At 38.0% G+C, this 16,084-nt stretch overlaps 1 protein-coding gene across 1 annotated transcript in view; it reads right to left on the reverse strand.

Annotated features, from left to right (window-relative positions):
• C2CD3 (C2 calcium-dependent domain containing 3) overlaps positions 1–16,084 on the reverse strand; it is a 179,706-nt gene that overhangs the window by 32,448 nt on the left and 131,174 nt on the right. The window contains exons 25-30 of the mRNA XM_006885575.1: positions 14,695–14,833; positions 10,711–10,775; positions 7,608–7,813; positions 6,314–6,444; positions 3,811–3,972; positions 814–1,034 (exon numbers count right to left, since the gene is read on the reverse strand). Coding sequence (XP_006885637.1) covers positions 814–1,034; positions 3,811–3,972; positions 6,314–6,444; positions 7,608–7,813; positions 10,711–10,775; positions 14,695–14,833 — 924 coding nt within the window. The remainder of the gene's footprint in view (positions 1–813; positions 1,035–3,810; positions 3,973–6,313; positions 6,445–7,607; positions 7,814–10,710; positions 10,776–14,694; positions 14,834–16,084) is intronic.

The raw sequence follows: 16,084 nt of genomic DNA on the forward strand, positions 1-16,084 counted from the left end.
AAGTTCTTGTTTGGAGTTGTCTCTGTTTGGGCTGCATGCTAAAATTAGCTGGAGATAGAAAATCATGCTGATGCTTAGGATCCATCCCCAGAGACTCTAATGCAACTGATTCACTCACTATACAGTCTTGTTACATGGATTTTTAAAAGCTTCCAAACTAATTCCAGTCAGTAGCCAAAATGAGAAACACTGACCTAAAGGCTCTGACCCTCCAACCATCAGAATGATATAGGGATTTTTAATTGCTTTTGGGGCTGTGTGTGTGTGTGTGTGTGTGTGTATGTGTGTGTGCACACTTGTGTGATCAAATCAAATCCAACTGGTAAAGGAGGTTGCACCTCCTCTTCCAGCAGAGCATCTGGTGGATTTGAACTGTGTGCCTTCGGGATTGCAGCACAGCTTCTTGACACTAGCCCATGAGAACTCCCTATGATCCGGGAATTTTTAGTGAAAATACAGATTTCTGAGTTCTGCAGATAATTTTAAATAGGTTTGTAGATCCTTAGCTGATATTAAGAAACCCACTAGTTTAATGCTCTCTCTCCTTTTGTTTGGGGAAAATGAAGCTTAAGGAGGGAAACAAAATGTTCAGCTATTCTGAGAAAGAACATTCTGGTCAATCTGTGCCAGAAACCTACCAAGGAACCATGTCTCCTGCCTCTTAGTCCAATGTTCTTTTCATTGCCCCATCTTTCTTTGCCACACTACTCTGTATCTTCTGTTAAGAGAAAGATAGTGAAAGACTTTGGTCTCTATTTGTCACATGACCTTGCCTGAGGGCAGACATCCATGTGCTTTTTGAATGCACCATACCTGTGATTAAAGAGCTGACTTGTAACACCAGGTTATTAGATTTCTCCAAGATGCACTGAGTCTCAGAGTCTAGGTTGCTGGCTTCTGGCTCAGATTGGTCCCTACAGCTCTGCTGGTCCTGCAAGATGGTGGTATGAGTCTGAATACTGTGGGGTAGGAAAGGCTTGTTGAGCTTCTGGCTGAAGTATTGTTGGATCTGATCTAGCTCACTCAGATTCTTCCTGTAAGAGAAAAAACAACAACACATACGCATGTCTACTGCAGCATTATTTACAACAGCAAAGAGATAAAAACAGCCCAAGTGTCCATCAACAGGCAAATAAATCAAGAAACTAAGGTACATAAACACAATGGAATACTAGGCCACCAGAACTCTTAGTCTATGAAGCTAATGCAGTTTCTCTTGTACAGCAAAAAAACGACTTCTTTGTGGCAAATCATTCTTTATCAGCAGCCCAAGTCCTCACTTGTTATTTTGATCTGATAGAATGAGATCTCACTGTCCTTTCCTAGCTTGTAAGACTGCTGATTGGTGAAACCCATGACCCCTTGAGACAAGGGTACTCTGACCCTTTAAATTGATTTAGGGGCACCTCCTCTTCATGCTTCAAAATACTGAAGAGCAATGATGTCAGTCTTAAGACTAACGTGTACCTGATTCAGGCCATGGTCTTTTTAATCACTTCTTATGCATCAGAGATCTGGACAATTAATAAGGATAACAGAAGAATTGATGTATTTGAGCTGTGCTATCCCATAGACTACCAAAAGAACAAACATATAACTCTTGGAGAAAAAGAACCCCCAAAGTGTTCCTTGGAGGCAAAGATGGAGAGGCTTTGTCTTTCATACTTTAGGCAGGTTGCTAGGAGAGGCTATTTTGCTAGGAGAGCCTATTTTCGGAAAAGAACATCACATCATGTTTTGAAAGGTGGAGGGTCAGTGAAAGAGAAGACTCCCAACAAGATGAACAGACAAAGTGCCTGGAGCAATGGACTCTAGTGTGTCAGAGATGAGGATGGCACAAGATAGGACAGGGTTCAGATCTGTTGTCCACAGGGTTGCTAGGAGTCTTACTCGACTCAACGGCACCTAACAACAACAGCAACGGCCACACTTCAGTTCCTTCTATACTCTCCAGTAATATTAATTGCTTGTTTCATATCTGTCTCCCCTGTGAGCTATGAACTTTGTGTAGATTCCTTTGTACTAATTATAATCATCAGAATTTGGCATAAAATAAATGAATGTTGAATGGAACAATAAATTAAAAACCTTTAATGGGAAACATTCAATCTTAACACTTTCCAATAATGATACATCCACCTTGAGTTCTTTAGGATTCTACATTGTATGCTATTATACAGCATCCTGTTTAATTTTCAGCAATCCAGACAAGATCAATAATTTTTTACACGTAAGAAAGCTAAGATTCAGAAAATATAAGTGGTTTATCCAAGGTAAATAGCTGTATGTGGCTATTCAGAATTTGGAGCTCCAAATTCTGTGTTTTTTTTTTCATAACAGATGGTTTCTGCCCCACTGTGTTCATTTCTGTATAATACATTTGCTCATGCTGAAATCTGAGTTCAAGGTACTGCTTTATCTCTATTATATTAAATTTTTAAAGTGTAGTTCATATTTCTCCTTTTCAAATGTTTATCAAGTCAAATCATAGGGCCACTTCTCCCTTAAATGCTTTTACTTTAAGCCTTTCCATCAAACCTATCTTAGACTTCCTTTTAATTTTTTCACCATGGTTTAGGTCAGCTTCCCTAACCAGGCCATGAGCATTTGGGAATAAAAGACAGTATCTCAAATTTCTCTATTTCTTTCAATGTGCCTGGTACAATTAGCACAGCATAGACACTAACTATGAAGTGAATGGAAACTCTTTCCTTTTTGGTGGGAAAAGTCTTGTGATCAAGATTCAGATCAAGATTAAATAGATGAAAAAGTAAAACCGATACCTATTCTATCTCTGAATCAAGATGTTATCAAATCACAGCAGATTTACTTAGGTGTGTGTATACTAGGTATGCTTGTGGATAAACCTATTGCAGGTCATGCAAACAAATGTGAACCTGGCTTGGCTTGAAGGAAAATGCAAATGTAGGCTTTGGTAGAAGTTTGCATATAGAATTATGGCACTCCAAGTGATACACACAAAGCTATAATTTAGTAATATGTGAAACAGGACAAAGAATACTGTCCTGTAGGCTTCATGGGAAGTTGTGATTCATTCTGAAGCACCGGTTTATAAAGCAAAAAAATTTAATGCTTATTTGTTTCATTTCCATTTGGCATAGAATTCCTGTAGAGTTCAGCAGCACTGGAAAACTTTTAGAAATAACAAACTTCAGGAACAATCCTAAATCTACTGAATCAAGAACAACGTGAGGTGGGGTGGTTGGTGGGGGTTGTGGGGGAAGGGTGTCCTCAGAATCAGTGTTTCAAAAAGCCCTTCAGGTGTTCTGACACTGAATTTTGAGAACTACTACTGCATTGCTGTGGAACAGATGTGAGGCTTTATAGAAGTGAGGGTCGTAATTGCTCAGTTTTGATGAAATACCTAAAATCCTGTACTTGCAGAAGCAATAAAGAGTGGCCCTCTGAAGGAATGGAAACCCTCATACTGAGAAAATCTGAGGCTACATGACACAAACTCGCATAGAAATTTCCTGTAAAACCTCCTAGAGCAGAGATAAGCGATTAAAAAGCAGTACAGTTGACCCATGAATAACATGAGTTTGAAATGTGCCCATTTTTACATGGGTATATTACTGAAGAGATGAACTGCTCATGTGGAGATGATTAGCATCACATGGCATTTTAAGCAGATACAACACTTGGCCTCACTGCAATAGTAACAGGAAAAAACAATGTGTTTAAGTGTGCATAAAGCATTTAAACTTGTTACGCTCAAGGGCTGACTGTAATACACATTACCACTCACTGTCCATTTATCTGTGTCTCTTTGCAGGCAGACAGCCTCACCTGAGAGAAGTCAGAAGGGAGGTTTTGGAGGACAAGGGCAACACAGGCTCTCTGCCATCGTTTGGTAAGATTGCATCTCCCCGGTGCAGGGATTCATGAAATCGACGGATATTCTGCACATGCTCTTCATGACGTGATGCCTGGCTCTTTGAGGTACTGCTTCTGTTGAAAGTAAGTGGGGGCAAAAGAAATTCTTAGCCAACAAGAACTGCAGGTGTGTTATTCTTCTGAAATGGTACCACAGGTCCATCCCACTGCTGCAGTCTTCATCAACTCTTACTTGGATGAAAACTGTCTCTCAAATGATCTTGCCTCTTTAATCTGTTAAACCTGAGTAATCTTTCTAAAACAAGAGTAACATAATTTATAGTCCTTTCTATGTGCCAAGAGAGCTCTGGTGATGTAGTTGGGAGTTATGTTGCTAACCCATTTAAAGGATACAATTCAATGGTTTTTAGTATATCCAGAATTATGTAACAATCACTATTAGCAATTTTAAACAGATTCATTAATTTAAAACCCAGTACCCACTAGCAGTTACCCCGTATTTCCCTTTAAACTTCTCAGCTCTAGGCAACCACTGATGGACTTTCTGTCTCTATTAAAAACAAAACACCACCAAACCTGTTGCTGTGGAGTTAACTGTGATTTACGACAACCCTGCAAGACACAAGAGAACAGCCCCACGGGATTCCCAAGGCTATAATATTTACAGGGTCAGAGTGCTACAGCTTTCTCCCTGGGAGCAGGTAGTAGGTTTGAACTCACAACCTTGTGATTAGCAGCCAAGAACTTAACTACTGCACTGCAGGGCATTTTCTGTCTTTATATCTGCTGATTTTGGACATTTCAAATAAATGAAGTAATATGTGATCTTCTGTGACTGGCTTCTTTTTTCTTAGCAAAATATTTCTAAGACTCATTCACGATACAGAAAGTATCAGGACTTCATTTCTCTTTGTGGCTGTATATTACTCTAGAGTATGAATAAACCACATTTTTCAAATCTGTTTTTCCATTTATCAGTTGAGCATTTGGGTCGCTTTAATGGGTCTTATGGGTAATAATGCTATAAAGATTCATGAACAAATTTTTGTGTAGACATGTTTTCTTTCTCTTGTGTGGATAGATAAATAAGAGTGGAGGTACTAGCCATATGGTAGCTCTGTTTAACTTTATGAGGAACTGCTAAGACTAATAAAGCAGCTCCATCATGCTATACTCCTACCAAAAATGAGAATATTTTTTATCTACAGAATAAATCTCTGTATAAATCTATAGAATTCCTCAAAAAAGCATTAAAAAAATTAAGTTTATTTCGAGGTTCGAAGAAGAAGGTGAAGGAAAGGGGAAGCATGTGGCAGGGACCTGAAAAAGACTGGGTAGTGATGGGCAAGGCTCAGTGGTGATTGATATTTTTTTGTTTGATTTTATAAAACATAATGCATGGGAATAATTGTATGCAACACAATATAAATGAAGAATAATGTGAAACACAATGTATACTAACTTTTTGAGCAAACCAATTAAAAAGAAAGAAATAAATTAATTCTAGAAATTTCCTTTTTGTCAGTCATTTAAAGGACTAAGATTCTGAAATCTTACAACATGGATGAACCTTAAACATGTGTCTGCATTTTTATACAAATAATGCATGTATGTGCCTTGGCTACCTACAGCTGCTAGAACACCACAAGTGGTTAGGTTCAGCAAAACACTTCTCACAGTTGAGGAGACTCGAGTCTGAATACTGGGTCTGACTTGAGATGAAGGGTTTCTCTCTCTGTCAGGTCCAGTGGAAGGTCTTTGTCTCTCCTTAGCTTCTGATTTTTCATGTGGCATGATCTTCTCTCTTCCTTTATCTCTGCTTTTCTTGCTTGCTGCTTTAATCACTTTTATATTTCAAAAGAGATGGCTTTAAGATACCTACCACACTAATCTCACCTCAGGAACATATCAAAGACAATCCATTACAAAGTGAGATTACAGGAACACATGTGTGCTTACAGGAATAGATTTTTAACACATATTCTGGGGGCCACAACTCAGTCCGAAATGGTGAACATTATATATATTGCAAGCCTTGCAACCTTCTTATGTGTTTTTTTCTAAAGGTAATACACACATTAATGTCTGAGTGTGTTATTTTTGTGGGTATAATATTAAAAAAAAAGTATGCTAAACAAAATAAGGCAGACATAAAAGGACATGAAATATCTACTTTGAGGGTCAAATCATAGAGGCAGAAAGAGGTCACCAGGGAATTGAGATGAGGGAGAATAATGAAGAGTTGTTACTAAATTTAGGGTGGAGAATTTGTATCTGGGAATTTCTGAAAGCTTTAGAAATAAACAGTGGTTCCAAAGAGTCATAAAAGATCAACAAAGCCTTTTCTTCATCTTGTTTCTTTTTGAATAATGGAAAGAAAATAAAAGAGAGGTAAGCTTTTTAACAATACTTTAGCTTTTGGTATCAATTTTTTTATCATAACAAAACCACTTACCTCGCAGGAGATGAAGCAGGAAGCTCATTTGAAGTAGTGTGAGCAAGCGAGTCTGGAGTCTGTCTTGTAATATAGCTGGGGAGTGTAGCATACATATCAGAGGCAAGGAAGGAAAAGGGGTACTTTGGAATCTATAGACACAATGAAAAATATGGTACACCTGTTAGCACAAAGTATTTTGGAATAAAGCAAGGGACAAAAACATTTCTAAAATTTACTGTATATGTATGATCCTACTATTTTCTATGTGTTGGACGCTGTGCTAAAACATTTATAAGCACTTTTCCCCAGGTTATACTATTTTTCAGTTGCTTCAAATGCATGTGAAAATTGTACAATCAATAGAAGAAGACTGAACAATAGATGCCTTTAAATTGTTATTTTGGCAAAGATTTATGAATGAACCATGGGCTGCCAAAAGAACAACAAATCTGTCTTTGGGCAAGTGCAACTAGAGTGCTCCTTAGAGGCAAGGATGGTGAAACTTTGTCGCACATATCTTAGGCATGTTGCCAGCAGGGGCCAGTCCTTGTAAAAAGACATCATGCTGGGAAAGTTAGAGGTTGAAAGAAAGAGAAAAAGACCCTCTGAGAAGGACTGACATAGTGACTTGAGTAGAGATTATGATGATGGCACAGGATAGGGCAGCAGATGTGACAGAACCTAATAACAACAAAAACAGAACAAGAAAAGGGAATATTGCCTGGTATGTCCCCAAAGATGGTTATGAAGCATAAATATATAATGTGTTCTATAACAAGTGAAATTCCAAATGTGTGTAAAAGACCTCATAGGTATTTTTAAAATTTTTTTTATTATTAGTAATTTTAATGAAAATCTATAAAGATTTTGGATTTCCATTCATTCATTGTTGAACTTTTCTCTCTGCCCACCCCAACATTCTAGTTCGTTCTTCTCTTTGAAAAATAAAAGAAAAATTCTTTTATTGTTATACAATCCCTTCCCCCAAGTCCACTCTACCATGAAGCCTTCGTTCTGGACTCATGTCATGATTATAATACCTAATCATATATACCTTTTAAACGCTTCTCTCTCTCATCTGTTTCAATGCATAATTTATCCCATCTTTCTCAGTCTCCCCCGACCCCCAACCCCTATGTCAGTCCTGTTTTACATCAGTGGCACTATGCAGTATTTGTCTTTTGTGACTGAGATATTTCACTCAGCATAATGTCCTCCAGGGTCATCCATTTTGAATATTATTTCATGAGTTCCTTGTTTGTTTTTTTTTTGAGAACCATTACTGGTTAGGTGTGAGAATCAGGGCACATACCAGTGATGTTGGGGTTTCCACTCCACGTCTTGCTTGTCTCTCTTTTTTAAAATGGATCAAATTCTCCAAAGGAGAGATGGCAACTTTGATCTGCCCCTGGCACTGTCCACTGAAGTCTGTTATGTTGTACCAGCCACAGACAAACTGGAAGCCAGAGAGAAGTGGTGAGAGGTCCACTGAGGCAAAGCCAATCACCCTTTCTTCATCTGTGAGTAAAAGAGAAGAGCTGGGCAGTATGGCTGGATATGTCCACTGAGATTAGAGGCGACTACACACAGAGAAACTGATTCAGAGGAGGGAGCTCAGTGATTCTAAAGCCATGAGAGAAGACAGATAATAAGGATGAGATACCGAAAACCAGAGCCTGTCTTAGTTATTGTGAATTCTTTAACTATATGTTAATACAGATGGATATATTCCCATAAAATATACTCTGCAAATACCATCCTCTATGCTTGACGTTATAATCCCATATAGGAATGAGATGTCTTTACTATGTTGATTAGTGCACAGTTTATGCAGGTCCAATATCTTTTGAGATATAGAAGAGAATAAAGAAAAGGGCAGAGGAAAGTTGGGGTAACACAAATGCCAAGAAACATGGTGATCTTCAAGGAGCCCAGAGCAGTGGGTGGGGACACACAGGACATTGGTTAAAACTTTTATTTGGCTGCTAACTAAAAAGCTGGCAATCTGAGACCACCAGCCACTCAGGGGCAGAAAGGTGAGGCTTTATGTCTCCATAAAGATTTATAAGCTTTGAAATACTAAGGATAGCTTGTGGAGGTTGAACTCTGCTAGCTGCGCTATGGGAGAAAGGCAGATAATCTCTTCCCATGTGCTTTATAGCATCTGAAAACCTGCTGGAGGGTCAGCTGTGAGTCAGTTCCAACTGATGATACACAAAAACATTCTGTCCTACAGGGGTGCTATGAGTCAGAACTGACTCAGTGGCAACAGACTTGATCTGATTTTGATTTAGCCTCCTAAACTTTGAGAAAATAAACTTCAATTTGTTAAAGCCACTTGTGGTATTTCTACTGTGTGCAATCTTGTCAGACTGACCATACTGACTCTGGTGGGTTTTCAGAGGCAGTTTATCACACGGAAGGAGACTGTCCATTCTTCTCCCACAGAGCAGCTGGTGGATTAGAAGTGTCTGCCTTTGGGAATGCAGCGCAGCTTTCTGCCACTAGGCCTCCAGTGCTCCCTATTTCTGTTATGTTTTTGTTGATTGCCGTGGAGTCGACCACAACTCATAGCAACCATATGAACAAAAGGCCTGAAGCCTTTCTATAACTATCGTCATTTATCAAAGTCCATAGAGTTTCCAGAGGCATGTTGTTTAGCACTAAATAAAGACAGCTGTTCTGCACTTTGAATTCTTGACAGTCAACTAAAATGCATCTCTAAATGTAAGAACCCTTGTTCTTTCCCCTAAGCTATTTATTATAGGCCAGTGATTCTGCCTTAGGAAGTAAGTCCTGAAAAAGTATTCTCCAAGACCACTGCTCTTGGAACGACTGAGATGAATTATATTTTCCTATTTATATTCATCTCTCCTCATACTTTATTCTTCTAAATCATCCAATCTTACCAGTATGGTAAAGTCCAAGGGTGAAAGCACAGAGAGTCGATCAAAGCTCAGTTCAAATCTTGGGTTTACCACTTAATAGCAAGGTATGTGACCTTAGTAACTAAACGTCTTCAGGTCACAGCTTTTATACTAATAAAACAGAACTAGTTATATTATTACCTTGCATAAGTATAGATGTCTGTAAAGCTCTTAATATCGTGACACTCACTAAATGGAGATTTGTATACCAAAGCTCATAATAGTGTTATTTATAATCCCAAGAATATGGAAATAGCCAAAATGTTCACCACAATCAAGCGGAATGAGAAATTGTGGTACATTCACATAATGGAATACCACGCAGCAATCAGGAGCAATTATTTCAAAAAATACTACATAATTTGAGAAAGAATGAAGAGTATTATGCTTAATCTCCTAAGGACAAATAATACATAAGACCATTACTGTAAAACGTAGAAGTATAACTAATAAATTATGTATAGGAGGGGAAGGGATGGGAGCAGAGGGGTGAGGGTGGACGACAGGAAATCATAGGATCGCACAATTTGGGGAATACAGGGAGTGGGTAAAGGAAATGGGAAAGATCTTGCAGGGACCTGAAAAGATGGAGAAATGGTGGGCATAGTTCAATGGTGATTAATTTTAATAAAACACAATGTATGGGAATGACTGTATGAAACACAATGTGAACAAAAGAAAGTATGAAATACATTACACATGAGTTTTGTATGCAAACTAAAATAAAAAAACCAACAAAATAAAAAGAATCACCAATAACAAATTATTCCTAAAAAACAACTACAGTACTGAAAACCAAGATGGCACTTACTAAATGTCACATACCAGACCCATTTAACTCTTTCATTTAATGAAGTCCTACCATCACAGGAACAGATTTGAGGCCTTGAACATAATGAGCGAAGAAGGCCAGATGAGCTGTGGGAGGATATCAATATCATCCATGAAGAATGCAAAGAGTCATTACAAAGAGAAAGTAGGGAAAAAAAGACCAAGATAGATGTCAGAAGCAGCAGAGCGCTGAGAAGCCAAAGCAAAGGGAAGAAGTCAAGAAGTTAAGGAGCTGAACAGAAGGGCAGCTCAGAAGAAAAAGAAAAGTATTATAATAAAATATGCAAAGAGCTGGAGTCAGAAAATCAAAAGAGCTGAACTCACTTGACATTTCTTAATGCCTGAAAATGCTGACCAAGCAAGCCAGAGTTAATAGACAGGGAAACATCACAAAAAGGAGCAGTACGTACTTGTGTGTGTGTACACGTAACACTTTTTTACATTATGGCTGCTGACTGATATAAACAAAATTATCCTTAAGCATTTTAATTCTCTAAGAGAAATCTAAAGAAAATGGCAGTTAGGGAAGACCAGTCCTGGTAACACATTTATTTTTAGCATTAACACTGTCACAATCTGAATTGGTTAGAAAAATAGGTAGATTTGAAAATCCCAATCGAATGTAAGCTTTAATAAGACAGACACTGTAAGACATACCTCCTTTATGCCAAACTTTGAAGACCAGAGTCTGTTGTGGGTCCAGAAGAAGCTCTTTTGATAACCTAAGAAAAACCACCACCATAAAATAAATGTGAGGAAATTTCTGTGCATGAAACATAGTATTTGATGAATATCTTGTAGTTTTTAGAGCATTTTTTCCATTTAATCTTCATAATTATCTGCTAGCATATTTTTTATCTTCCTAGTTAAAATGCAGGGAGCTCTGGTGAGGTAGCAGTAAGAAACTGTGCTGCAATCCCAAAGGCACGCGGTGAATCTACTAGCTGCTCTGTGGGAGAAGGATGGGAATATCCTCCCTTGCAATTAACTGTCTCTGAAAACCTGATGGAGGTTCAGCTGTGAGTTGTTTTCGACTTGACAGTACATAATTAAATAATTTTGTGATAGAGAAATTGTAAATAGTTATCATTGTCCTTCTAATCCTACCTCTGCTCCCAGCAGACCATGTTACCATCGTGGGCAACCAAAGTACTCACCACAGAAGAATGAATAAGCAAGCTACAGTAAATACTCACAGTGGATTCTTAGTGTATCTGTCGATTATCTCACAACATGGATGAATTTGTAGGACATTATGCGGGGTCAAAAAAATATTCACAAAGGCTGTATGAGACCACAGTTATGAAACAAATTTTATACACAGTAAAACAACAAAACCTCCTTCCTTCATCAAGTCCATAAAAGTTAGGTTCTACATAACTACATATCCATTGAATCTCACAAACATCTGTTATAATTTACAACCTCAGAATCTAGATGGAGGGTCACTATTAGTTGGAAGCCACTTGACAGTAGTGACTTTGTTTTTGTTGGTATGTATGTATGTATGTATGTATGTATGTATGTATGTATGTATGTATGTATTTATTTATTTAAGCCAGAATCTCAGCTTTCTGGTCACCATTGGGACAGACTTGATATTTCAAATAAAGCACCCTGGCTACTATAGCTAGCACGGCTCTATTTCCAGTAGCTCACCAAAGATGGTACTGAGTTTCCACTGTTCTAGCTGCTGACTCATGTTAGCCTCTCAAATTGCAAAACACTGAACATGTGAGCAATTGCTAAAAGTGAAATATGCAAACACTGTGAGAAAGAGAACCATGTGATGTGATTTGTGCTGGTGGAGAAGAATGAAACTTTATACAAGGTGGCACAGTGCAATGACAACAGTAATGATGATCTGTCTCAGGGATAATTTATACAGAGGTCCGATAACAAAAGAAAAGGGAAGACCAGTTCTGCTATCAAGTAGGAGGTCCCCTAAGCTAACCCCCTATTATTCAGCAGAGTTGCAATATGATTGACGGGACTCAATCTCCTTTATTTTGAGCAATCCAGAGGAGATCTAACATTTGTTGTATAATTACTGGGTATCATAAAGTAATTTTTCTAAATGTCATCTAATTTGGACTTCACAACAACCATATAAAAGTTATCTGGGGAGATGAGAAATCTAAGGCTCAAATATTCTCTGTAATTTGTTCACACAGATAGGAAATGAAAGAGAGAGGATTGGAAGCTAGGTCTCTTGTAGTTTTCTTTTCTAGTACAACAGTGTTTTTTAAAGATAACTCAAACTCTTTCCTGAGATTAGTTCTCACTGCCTACAATACCCTTTCCTATCATTCTTTACCTATATAATTTATATACTTTTCTTCAATATTAGCTGAGAGGTCTTGTTTATGAAGCCTTCTCTGAAAATGTAAGTTGTGCTAAACAATACTCTCATTCCAAGTTCCACTAAGTATCCTTTTTATTTCTATGACAGCACTTGTCACATTCTATCGGAATGTTTTGCTTGTCTTTCTTCACAGGTAGACCATGTATTTCTCAACAACAGGGGTTGTCACCATCTTTAACTTTCCAGTGCTTAAAACGGAGTAAGGCATTCAAAAGGGTTCTCACTGAATATTTTTTGAGCTGTAATAAGCATTTATAAATAACCAAATTAAAACTTGTAAACTAGCAATGGGAATTTATACTCAATTAAAAACCCCAAAATGCTCACTGCTATGGAGTCGGAACTGTTTCATAGTTGACAGCTGGGCATTCCTTTGGCTTGCAGAGGCTCTGAGTAATAGGAGAGAATGCCCATCTTTATGTCTCAGTGTCACTGGTGAATTCTAAATGGCCATGTGGTATGGTCTTTGGGGTCACAGCACAACTTCTTATGGACAATGTCACCAAAGCTCCCTTTGTAAACACTAAGATTCAGTAACTATGCCACCCTTCATAAACACTAGGATTAAATAACTATTCCACTGGTGCTCCCTTTATAAACACCAAGATTAAATAACTGCTTTGATAAGAAAAGTGTTTTCATAAGCAAAGTGATACTGAAGAAGTGGGGGGAGTAGGTCTCATACATTCTGTTCTCAAAATTTATTACATAGTGATAGTAATCAAAACAACCTGGTACTGGTATGACATAGCTATGGAATAGAGTTTAGAACCCAGAAATCAATCTACCCACCTTTGGCAAGTGCCTTTAACAAAGATATGAAATTCATCATATGGGGAAAAGACAGTCTCTTTAACAAATGGTGCTACCAAAACTGGCTATTTATTTGCAGAAAACTGAGACAAGATCTGTATCTCATCTCATATTAAAAAAAACACCCACCAACCAACCAACTCAAGATGGATCAAAGACATAGGCACATAACTTCAAACTATAAAGATACTTTAAAAAATTATGCTAAACCTAAGAGCCCTAATCTGTGGCATATCATGATGTCATTAAGTGCTGTGGAATTGAGTACGACTCATAGCGATGCCATGAACAACAGATCCCTGCCCTATCCTGTGCCATCCTTATCATCTCTGACACATCTGAGTCTACTGGTGCAGACACTGTATCAATCCATTTCATTAAGGGGTTTCTTCTCTTTTGCTGATCTACCTTTCCAAGGAATAGCTTCTTCTAACAACATGTGTAAAATAGATGAGTCAAAGCTTCACCATCTTTGTTTCTAAGGAACACTATGATTGCATTTTTTCCAGGACATATCGGTTCTTTTGGCAGTCCATGGGGTTTTTAGCACTCTTCCCCAACACCATAACTCAAAGGTATCAGTTCTTCTCCTGCCATCCTTATTGACTGTCCAGATTTTAGATGCATAGCAAGTGACTGAAAAGACCATGACCTGAATTAGGTGTACCTTCATCTACAACTAATGCAAATCAAAACAATGAGGTATTAACTCATCTACATATGGCAAACAACAGCAAAATTCATCAAGAGAACAAACAACAAATGCTATGAAAAGCAGTTTAGGGCTTCCTTAGTAAATTGGGAACAGAAATAACATTTGATCCAGCAATCCCACTATTTGGTATATATCCTGAAGAAATAAGAGCTGTGACATGAACAAATATATCCACTCCACTGTTTACGGCAACACTATAAAGGAAATGAGTTGAAAACAATCCAAGTGTCCCTCAATGGACAAATGGCTACAGAAACTGGTATTTTCACATAGTGGAATATTATGCATCATTAAAATACAAGGAAAAAGTAACTAAAATTACACAATATTTATAAATCTAGAACAAATTACGCTGTGTGATACAAGCTAGTCACAAAAAGGACAATTATGATAGAAGACTATGAATATAAAAAGCTAGGGAAGGTTTACAGACAGAATGCTGGAGAGTTAGTAGGGATGATAAAAGAAGGAAACTAGACATAATAAATTGCTAAGCTGTGTGAAGGGAAAGGCAATCTACAATATGGATTTGATTAGACATTGCAATTAATCAATCAATTATAATTAATATTATTAACCAAAATGCCTACAATTAAAATGTAATAGGATTTGTAGACTTTTATCCCACCAAAAACCCCAACCTTCTACTTAAAAGAAAAAGCATATTTGTTCCATTCCTTGCACTGAGCTAATCTTCCTGAACAAGCAGCAGATTCTAGAAGGGTAACAGAATGTTAGAAGTACAAACCGTGATTGCTGTTGAAAATTCCAGATGGGGGAACCTGTGTTTTCAACCACATGGGTGTATATAGAAGATGGCACATCAGCTGTCACGAAGGATACACAAGAACTGGGTACTGTTACTTTCTGCTCTGTCAAGGGGATTCCTAAAACAGAATATATGAAGTGAACGTATTATAGGTTACCAAAATAATGTGCTGGAAGTCTATCTTTATAAGGTACAAGCTTTCTCCATCTATGGGTCTTATGTTACTCATTCTATCTGCATTGTTTCTAGTAACCTTTATGCTACTGCAATCATCCTTTCAAGGTCCAGTTTGTAAATTTTCCAAGTGAGAAGATATTTTTTCACATCCCTTTATGCTTCTTTCTTCCTGCACTTTGTGGGATAGAAAATACGAGATTGAGAAGCAAATAATAAGAAAGGGCTGCAAAGAGCTCTATACATAGAGCCAGATGCTCAATTATAATTTTTTTGCCATAGTTATTCGATATGACCTTGGGAAAGGACTATTTAGGCTACAGCTTGTTCATGTTTAAAATAGAGCATATTACACTTCCACTCTCTAAAATGTAAGGATTAAAAAGAAATACTACTAGGTACTCAGGAGGAGCTCTGGTGGCTGTTATAAAGTCAGTGGTTCTAATCCAGGAATGGCTCTGCAGGAGAAATATAGCTTTTCCCCATAAAGATTTAGATCCTCAGAGACCTAATATAGTGTCACATGTGTTGGAATTGACTAGACAGCAGTGAGTGGGAGAATGTAATACCAATCACTGTGTGTCAGGCCCTGTGTATACACTCTACATATATCCACTCATTTAAAAAAGAAGTGCTGGTGGCTCAAGGACTTGGCTCCTTGCTGAAAGGTCAGAAGTTTGAACTAACCAGCCACTCTGTGAGAGTAAAGGCCTGGCAATTTGCTTCTGTAAAGATAACTGCCATATGGGGCAGTTCTACTCTGTCACCCGAGATGGCTATGAATTGAAAGTGATGCAGGAGCATACAACAACTCTACGCGAGGAGTATCACTCACTCACTCTCTGTGAGTCAGAATCAATTTGTAGCTGATCCTCAGTGGGTTTTCGGAGACGGAACGTTGCATGAGAGGAGACTGCTCATCTTTCTCCCACAGAACAACTCGTGGATTTGAACCTCCTGCCTTTGGGTAGGCAGCACAGCTCCTTACCCACTAGGCCACCAGAGCTACCTTGGGTATATTATTATTCTCATTATGTTGATGATAAAATATGGATAAAAAGGATTAGTTTCCAGTGTTATCATGGTTTGTTAAATGTTGGGATTAAGAGTCAATACAGAGGCGAGCTCTGGTGGCCTAGTGGCAAGAAGCTGCAACTACAGTCTCAGAGGTGCATGGTTCAAATCCACCAGATGC

This window comes from Elephantulus edwardii, unplaced genomic scaffold (assembly GCF_000299155.1).
Source record: "Elephantulus edwardii isolate Elephantulus edwardi_28Jun2011 unplaced genomic scaffold, EleEdw1.0 scaffold00044, whole genome shotgun sequence".
NCBI lineage: Eukaryota > Metazoa > Chordata > Mammalia > Macroscelidea > Macroscelididae > Elephantulus > Elephantulus edwardii.